Source organism: Hetaerina americana, unplaced genomic scaffold, assembly GCF_022747635.1.
Source record: "Hetaerina americana unplaced genomic scaffold, ioHetAmer1.1.p SCAF_7, whole genome shotgun sequence".
NCBI classification, from domain to species: domain Eukaryota; kingdom Metazoa; phylum Arthropoda; class Insecta; order Odonata; family Calopterygidae; genus Hetaerina; species Hetaerina americana.
Window position 1 is genome coordinate 63,301,906 of NW_027287316.1, and position 9,261 is coordinate 63,311,166.

Consider the following 9,261-nt stretch of genomic DNA (forward strand, 5'->3'; position numbering starts at 1 on the left):
TATGAATCATGGAATAATTTATGTACTAGTAGGTATACCTGCAACAGTATTATCTTCAAGGATTATATTAAAGAATGACACAGTGAGAATGCCTAAGAGCCAAAAACACAATCTGAATGAGATCCAACAGACATGTATACATTCTAGGTATCAGACTAACTTATGCCCAGTCATTTCAAAAGATTAGCAGAGGCAAGAAGAAAAAGCTTCAAGTATCAGGAAGTCAAGTCATTAGACAAATACAAGAAGCGGAGTGAAAGAGTAGAATCAATAAATCGAATAACTTTGGCTGCTTTATTTAGTCAAGTATATCGACTCAATATCTGAACCATGCATAGAAAATAAAGCTCCACCATGTAGAAATGGATACCCACTAATTTAATAACCAGTAAATAAAATTATTTGAAATGATTTCTTTTGATTGTTAATCAATTACCTGTAAATGTATTCCATCCTCAATCCCTATCACTGAAGATTCTGGGAAAACAAAATTTATATCTTGGATTTCCTAATTAATGCATTCGGTCAGGCCGCTTCCAAATTTTATTAACGCTTCAACTGAACCGAGAATTACTTCACTACTAACCAACCCACTGCTACCAGACAACTTCAAATGTGGGACAACTGGAACAAACAGCTGAGATCATCAAATGGTTCTAGTTTCATGCTTAGATCATTCTTTGTGCTGCTACAAAACTCCTGACTCTCATAAAAAGGATCTGTAATAATGCACCAAGGTTTCTATAGTGTGAAATGTTTTGCCCCTTCATTGTATTAATGATCTACATCGAAGGCGTTCCAAGTTTTTCGAGCAGTTAATCATAGGTAGACGATTCAATTTTCTCTTGCCATGAATTACGCATATCTGCAAACATACTTCCACACATTCACCCTAATTCGTGTGCTACCGAGTTTGGAGTGTTGCTTTTTCTGCATTATTTGCTTAAGTCGAGTAGGAAAATCATTTCTCATTAATAGCATTCATCTTCATTTCATCATCTTTACTTCAATGCGCAATACACACCGTGTACCATCGCGGCATTAATAACCTCGGGATGTAATAATATCTTTCCCAATTTTTATGTTCTCAGGAGCTCAAACCAATAAAATCTGATTTATTCATAATTCATTAAATGTCATTCCAAATAAGGAGCATACAGGAGAACAACATATCTTTCATACGTCGCAGATAAAATCTACGACGTAAAAGTAATTCAATGATTTACTTTTCGCAAAAATTTCGGCAAAAAGAAAATTCGTAAGGAAACACCAGTGTTTCAACTTGTCTCATCCGTAGCATAACCTGCCCCACACAATACCAGAAATAAGCAGCGACCAATTACATACGCCAACATTACATCCGCCATTTTGGCTCACTAAAGAATCCCCTGCTGACGTCTACTGAGAAAAACGAAAAGTGAAGCGAAGGGTGAGAAGAAAAGCTGAGAAATAAAATGCGCAGTAGCTTTAAGAAACGATTGGGTGAGTATCCCAAGATTTCTAATATAAAATAGATAAGTTTAAACAAATAAGCATTGCACATATTGATTCCGATATCAAATATAATACATTAAATGCGATTGCTTTTCAGTGGTAATTCTGTATTAGTTAACATACCTAATTAAAATTATATCATCCACTAAACTCGAAAATACAGGCAACAGTAGGTACTAAAATAAATAGTAACAAATTTAGACAGAATATTTTAATACTACAAATAGATGATAAGTAATGTACAATGAGTGAAATCCGGGAAATATAAACATGATACTAATGTCATTTAACATATTTCTCTATTAACCTTGTTATACACGCAACTCAACTGGTAAGGACTTGGAATAATGCAAGTGATGTCTTGTATATTCCCAGCAGTGAAAACTGTATTACAGGGGTCCACTTTAAATGTTTCTGGCACTTGTTAACACAAAAATCATGGTAATTCAAACAATTTCGAATCATACACAAAAAAAACAAATTTTTTTACCATTTCATTATTGGAAGAATAACAAATTAATTCGAACTAAAGGAAAATTTTTCCACGTTTATGAATTACTAAAACACGTCATCAAGTTAAAACTTCACAAATTCCTTTCACTCACTGCTATCTTTCTTGGATAAAAGATTCTGCCTCCTCCTGCACAGTTAAATCACAACTGGAAAATGAAGGTTACAGCAAACACAGTACTCATTTTTCTGAGTTCACTTAGAAGAAGTTAATTCTAAGAGGCATTTATTTATCACAGAGACCCGAGAGACCAGCAAACAAGCTCGTTTTTAGATCATGAATGCACAAGCAGCGTGGCCACTCCTTTGCACGCACGTCATGCGTACATATTGGTATTAAATGCCAACATACCAGCCGTCTCTACAAGTCTATTAGGTTGCCTATTACTCTAGGTTACGCACGCCATAACTAGGCCCGATATAGTTACTTTAGGCAGAAAAATAAATTTTAAAATTCTGGCTTTCACAATCATGTAATATTATATCTCTTCCGGTTTCTCTTCAGACAACTTTGATTATGTTTCTTACACATTTCATATTAAGCGTTCGGACATACAATATAACGAATTAAATATCTGTTAGACGCCAAGACATAACAAATTATTTTCCAAACATTAAAGACAACCTTGGGTTTCACCCCACACCTCAAATGCATATCCTATGGTACTTTCAGACACTGGATTCGGAGAAATTAAACAATTGTACATAACTTAATGAATTATTATATCTTTCACGTTACCAAGTCAAATTCGCCTTGACACTTGCTTGTTATAACGTCTTCCGGTACATCAGCCTAGTCTAGCAAGCTTGCCGAACCTGACTTAAAATGCTTCACTGACCAAGATCAGGATATAAATGTGAACAAAAGACAACTTCCATAAGAAAGGAGTACCATATATCATTGGAAATCAACCGTACCCAAGAGCTCATTCAAGGTATTGGGTCTGGATCACCGGCCCTGGCATCACAATCCACTGCATCTGGATCCCCATCCTCCTGATGGACACCGTTCAGCATAGGCAGTACAGCACCATCATCCTCCTGCGGGGCATCGACCGCGTCCGGGCGTTCTGATGGAATGGTAACATCTCTTTCAGGTGAGCTGCGACAATCGCAACGTGATGTGCAACAGGATGCAGTACTAGCAGTACTGTCACTGTCTGAATCTATTGATGTCGTCGACGATGATGATGAAGAGGACATTGTTTGTGATGGGCTAACACTTGGATTCTCGACCTCAGCCATCTCCACCTCACCCCCAGCTTCACAATGGGCATCAACCGTTTTTCCCAGGCGAAGAGATTCATTTTCAGCCCTTAGTCGCTCATTATTTACTGTCAGCCTCACTAACTCCATTCTAAGATTCCGGAACTCTTCAGAATCAACAGCATCCTCCTCGGCGTTCTGTGTGTTCTCATCAGACAGCTCCTTCGAGACAGGCTGCACACTTCCCGAATCTCCACCTGCTTCCCCACCGGAATTTCCTCTTGCCTCCGTTAATTCAAGCAGTCGCCTCTCTAAACTGTCCACGCGTGCCTCCAATCTGCGACACTCCGCAATGAGTTCTGCTTTCGACATTGAACTTAGCCTTTCTGCGTGCAGATCCTCGTAAGCCGTAAAAAATTCACGTGTGAGGAATTCTTCCTCATCCTCTGGCGAAGAATAAAACTCCTCGTCCCCTAATTCTGAATCATCCTGACTAACACTCGACTCCCGCGCACGACCCCCCCCGCGGGGTCCTACCATTATGAGCTTTGAATCTAAATCAGCGAGATCGTTGTGATCTTCCATCAAAAATTGTGTTGTATTGTACGGAGCCACGGGCTGGCCGTGTGCGAACATTTCCTCCCTAACGCGGTTCGCACGTTTTGTTTCGCGGTCTTCCAATTCACGGCGCTCCTGCCACGACAATTTCGAGTACGGTTTATACTGCCTCTTCTTATTTTGTCGCCGTTTCTTACGCTTGTTTCCTTTCATATTGCTCAAGAGCTGTTGTCGTGGCTGTAAGTTGCTCATGGTCGATTGGGCCCCATTCCTGACATTAGGACAATTTTCACCGTCCCCACTGTCTTTATCTTCAACTGTACCCGTACCCACCTCATTCTTTTCTCCCGCCGCCATCTCTGCGTCAAGTTGGCTGCGACCGCCACCAGATGGCTTCAGTTCTAATTCTGAAGGAGCTTGCAGAATGGCTGACTCTGCGTCAATTTGAGGCCCAATGTCCTTATTTCGAGGCATTATCACTTCAAGCCCAGACATAGTCACGAAAATAGTCCCAATGTCTTCCCTATTGTGTCACAGACTATTTAACACGCAATGTACAAGAACAATTGTCCTGGATAACTCCTCTCGAAGGAATACGGAGAGCGTCGACGCGTACACCCTGAACGTTGTGTCCGCCATTACGTGACTATCAGGACCACGGCTGTTTAAGTCTCTTGCTGGCGAGCTAACCTATTTTTTTATACATCCTGCCCTAGTAGTTAAGGTTGACACCAGAAGGGGATTCTGTAATCAGTGTGTGATCAAATAGTAAACAAAATGCACAGAAGATGGTAACAACGTCAAATGTCCATATTTTATAATTCCAAATTTAAATAATATCACATGGTAATAGTTGTCGATGAAAAAGTATCGTAAAAAATAACAGTTACAGCTGTGAAAGTCATTTTTAAGGTATATCTAGCTGGAAAACGAGTTTCATTTAAATTATAAGGGTTTCTGAAAGTAAAACTTTGTGATGTCACACAATTAATATGAATTGTCGCACTAGATTTGAACGCAGTAGCTTAGAATTTTATTTTCAAATTCTAGCAATAAAATCATTGAGACTACATGATGTAACAAAGGATTTACAATGACAAGGATGTATGGGGCAATTTTAATTAGTGCTGCTCAAAGGAGGAACAATATTAAATTGACTAATCTATCACGTAGAAATGCTGTCACTACACCAAATTTAGTATAGAACATTGGATAAATACAAATGTGGATTAAAATAGCATTGTCTCCGTGTTTAGTTCCTTAGAACTCATTCGCGTCTCCAGTTAAATTTATCCTCACTAACTTCATTGGGACTGAGCAACCAACTAGGCATATAGTGCTTTTTTTAAAGGAAGTCTACCATTTCAGGAAGGTTTTAGATAAATAGATTTATTCGCCATAGAACAACACATAATTGCATGGGCTTCGTTAAGATTCAATTACATTTATAAGTGCATTAACATACATACAAATTCATAGGAATATTAATGTACATGAAATATATGAGTAGTAAAGATTTAAAAACAGAATTCCCTACATTGGCTCTTTCTATGTACTCTTGGACGCTTTAAAAAAAATAATTAAAAAGAAATTTTTCAACATTTTTTAAAATTTATTTTCTTGGGGGAGGATTTGTTTTAATTCTTCAGGAAGTCGATTAAACAGCAGTCTTCCTGTAACTTCTGGAGTTTATTGTGGTTCTGCTAATCTGCAATGGCCATTATGAAGTACTTGTGAACATCCCTATTTCTGACCAGTGAAGGGGTTTTGGTGCAGGCATACAAAATCACATTATACATATAGATACAGGGAATAGTAATGATTTTGTGACATTTGAAGTGCTCCCTGCAGGATTTTCTTGCATTTAGTTTAAATATAACCCTTAATGCTCGTTTTTGAAGTTTGAGTATTCTATTGAAGTTTCCATGTCCTGAGCTCCCCCAGCAGATGATGCCATATCAAGCTATGGACTCAAATATACCATGGTATACTGGGATTAATATTTCTTTATTACAATAGTTGGCAAGATTTTTTAAAAGGAATACGGCTGAACATAATTTTTCAATACATTTTTCCATGTGAACCCTCCAGCTTAACTTGTTGTCTATTTCTAAACCAAATAAGGCGGTATGTTCTAACTCAGAAATCAATTGGTTTCCTATGTCCACAGAAATCTTTTACTGAAGGTCTCTATTACTAAATACCAAGAAAATTGTTTGTCTTGCATTTAGTGGTAAATTATTTACTTGCAACCATTGAGCGACTGAATTCACCATAGCATACATATCTATTTCTAATTGAGATGATTTAGTATGACCTGCTATTGCTGACTTATGTCATCTGCATAAAGCACCATGTTATTATTCTCTGGAGAGATTATGGCTTTTTCAATGTTGCTCACATATACCAGGAAAAGTAAAGGTCTTAATACGGAACCTTCTGGAACACCATATTCAATAGTTTTCATTGTTGATTTGTAGGTAGCACCATTTTTTTCTGAGAAATTCTACATACTGTTTCCTATTTTCCAAAAAAATGTAAGCCAGAGATGAGCTACTCCCCTGATACCATAATTTCCTAGTTTAGTTAAAAGAATGCTAGATTTTACAGAATCAAAGGCTTTTGATAGATCCATATTTACCCTCATAACATGCTTTTTATCACTTAAAGCTTGGGCAATTTTAGTTGCATAAACACTGCATGCAGTTTCTACACTTTTATTTTTTGTGAAACCATGCTGTGACTGAGAAAGAACTTAATTTTTTATGAGGAATTTTAATAGTCTTTCTTCCATCAATTTTTCAAGTATTTTTGAAATACATGAAATTAGTGAGATTGGCCTGTAATTATTCAGTTGGTCTTTGACTCCCTTTTTATGTAGTGGAATAACTTTGGTTATTCTAAATTCTTCAGGAAATTGCTCAGTTAGAAACGATTCATTGGCTATATTGGTAATAGGTAAAGTGAAGGATTCTTGACAAAGTTTTATTAGATAATTTGATATACCACCATGCCCACTGGATTTTTTTGTTTTTTGGTTTCTTGATTATATTTCTGGCTTCATTTTCTGTGGTAGGATTTAAGTAAATTGATTCACTAATGTATATTACTTTTTCTATGCTATCATTTAAAACAATTTTCTGTGCCGTTGTTTCGCTATTGATATCTAGGAAGAAATTATTGAATTCGTTTGCCATATTTTGAGGATCGCTGATTTCTTTCCCTTCAATTGTAATTGAGAAGCATTTATTTTTTCCCGGCTCTGACATTTTACTGGAATTTTCATTATTTACTACAGACCACAACGCTTTTGTTTCATAGGTAGAATTCAAAATAATTTGTTTGACATGGTGATTTTTTGTTTTCCTAAGCAGCATCGTATACTCAGACTTCAGTTTATTTCTTAAGGGTATCAGGCTGGCATCCACTTTACTAGCCATAGTTGAGTGGTTAAGTCTATTTCTAGCAGTCAGAACCTCATTTGTTATCCATTTATATCCTTTATTTGCAGATTTCTTTTTTATGGCTAACTTTTTCAATGGGAAACAAATATCCCAGTAGTATTTAATAATTGATTGAAATTCTTTGAGCTTGTTTGTCACAAGATTTGCATTTAGTACTGCTGCCCAGTCAACACTCTTCAATTCCCATTTAAATAAATTTATCTTTTCCTGTGAGTATATACGTGTGTATACTGTATCTCTATGCATTTCTCTCACTTCTATCTGTTAAAGTGTGTGCATTAAGTTCAATAATTTGAGGATGATGGTCTGAGATAGTAGTTTTTAAAACTAGAGATTTGAAGTTATGCTTGCCTAGATTTGTAGCTATGTTGTCAATAACAGTTTTTGAGTCTCTGGTTGGGGTATAAATAGTTAGTTGAACACTAAAGCAGAGAAGTATTTCTTTTAGCTTCTGAGTAGAGCTGTTATCTTTTGAGACACCTATATTCTGGTCCCCAGCAATGAAAATTTTATTATTTTTTTAAGACTTTTTCAAGTATTTTATCCATTTTTTTGAGGAAATTATCGACTGGTGTACTTGGAGATCTGTACAGACCAATAAAAACATAAGTTTCATTTGTCTTGGGCCATTGGCACAAGGTTAATTCAAATCCTTTTTCTTCACCGATTCTATTTTTAAAGTTTTTAGAGAGACGCAGACTAACCTCTGACATTCCAAAACCTCTTATCCTAACAAACACAACCAGAAAATATACTCCAATTAAAACCCTTTCAATCAATTCTGCGTACTTTCTGCCTCCCTTTACACCAATCCGAATGTATATTATTTTCCCTCCTCATTGGTGTGAATAACTTGTGATATAATAACAAAGATAACAGTATAATTGAAACTGTGCAGAAAAAACACAGTATATTATGATATGACTACTAGTCTTTTATTAGTTAAGTCTAATATTCAAACCAAAGCCCAATGATAGGATCCTTTCAACACTACAGATGAATGATAAGTGCACCTTAACCTCAATGTCATATACAGGAAACCATTGGCTAATTATAAGTATAATAAGTGAATCACTTGTTAAATACGAAGGACATGGGATGACCAGTAAATATTCATGAAGCTGCATTTAAGAGTAAAATCAGAAAATGTTAAATGAGTTCCAAACTGAGATAAATTGTGTCTGACTTCTACCAGTTAGTATCTTGCCTCTGATTCAAGTTATTTAAAAATAAAATTCTGCTCAATGTTTTGATAAATATACATATTATACTTATCCTGAGATACGCTTAACATAGTTTTTTTCAGAGTGCAATGAAGTCAGTTAAACAAAGTGTATTCCTTCACTATAAAGGTAACATTCCAGTATATTGGAATATGGCTGATAGGCTTGAGAGGACACATGTTGCAATTCAGAAATCAGATAATCTCCACAATATGATGTATGGGGGTAAGAGCATATTTCACACTTTCTAATCACATTGTATGTTATCTACCACTTACATGCTTACCATAATACACATCGTCTACCAAATATTTTTCCAGAGACCTGTGCCAATGATTGTCCCTTACTTCCAAAATATATTTCATTTAATTCCCCACCAAATGCATTTATATGGCACAGTTCTCCATGAAAAATGTCTGATTTCTAAAGTCGGACACAACAACATGACACTTTTTTTCATAGAAAATCCACATCCTGGCAAAATTGATATTTCAGAAAATAGCTGAAATATTTTCAAGTGTTGCCAAAAGTTTAGAGCAGGTTATTCAGTTAGCATATCTAGATTTTCAGGGGCAAGGTCAAATAGAACCACAGCGGTGGAGGATCCCAGTATCTTTAGAAAGTAAGACCCAATGTACCACAATGCTCCCTCTTGAATGTAATAATGAATGCAATTCTATTATTATTAAATCTTTGATGAATAATCATAATTTATGATATGCTTTTAAAATTAGAAAAAATTTTTTATTTTACAGAAATTTAATCAAAAAAGCAGGAGGTTAATTTTTCTTTTGATTCCACTTTTT

The 9,261-nt window shown here is 36.0% G+C and overlaps 1 protein-coding gene across 1 annotated transcript; it reads right to left on the reverse strand.

Moving 5' to 3' along the window:
- Positions 1 to 1,656: 1,656 nt before the first annotated feature.
- Positions 1,657 to 4,399, reverse strand: LOC139696447 (protein HEXIM1-like). Its single transcript, XM_071595217.1, has one exon. The coding sequence runs from the start codon at positions 4,261 to 4,263 to the stop codon at positions 2,935 to 2,937; it is 1,329 nt and encodes a 442-aa protein (XP_071451318.1). The 5' UTR covers positions 4,264 to 4,399; the 3' UTR covers positions 1,657 to 2,934.
- Between the last annotated feature and the right edge of the window lie 4,862 nt (positions 4,400 to 9,261).

Bases quoted from the DNA above. Each gene is read 5' to 3' on its own strand.
- LOC139696447 (XM_071595217.1), bottom strand. From the start codon at position 4,263: ATGTCTGGGCTTGAAGTGATAATGCCTCGAAATAAGGACATTGGGCCT.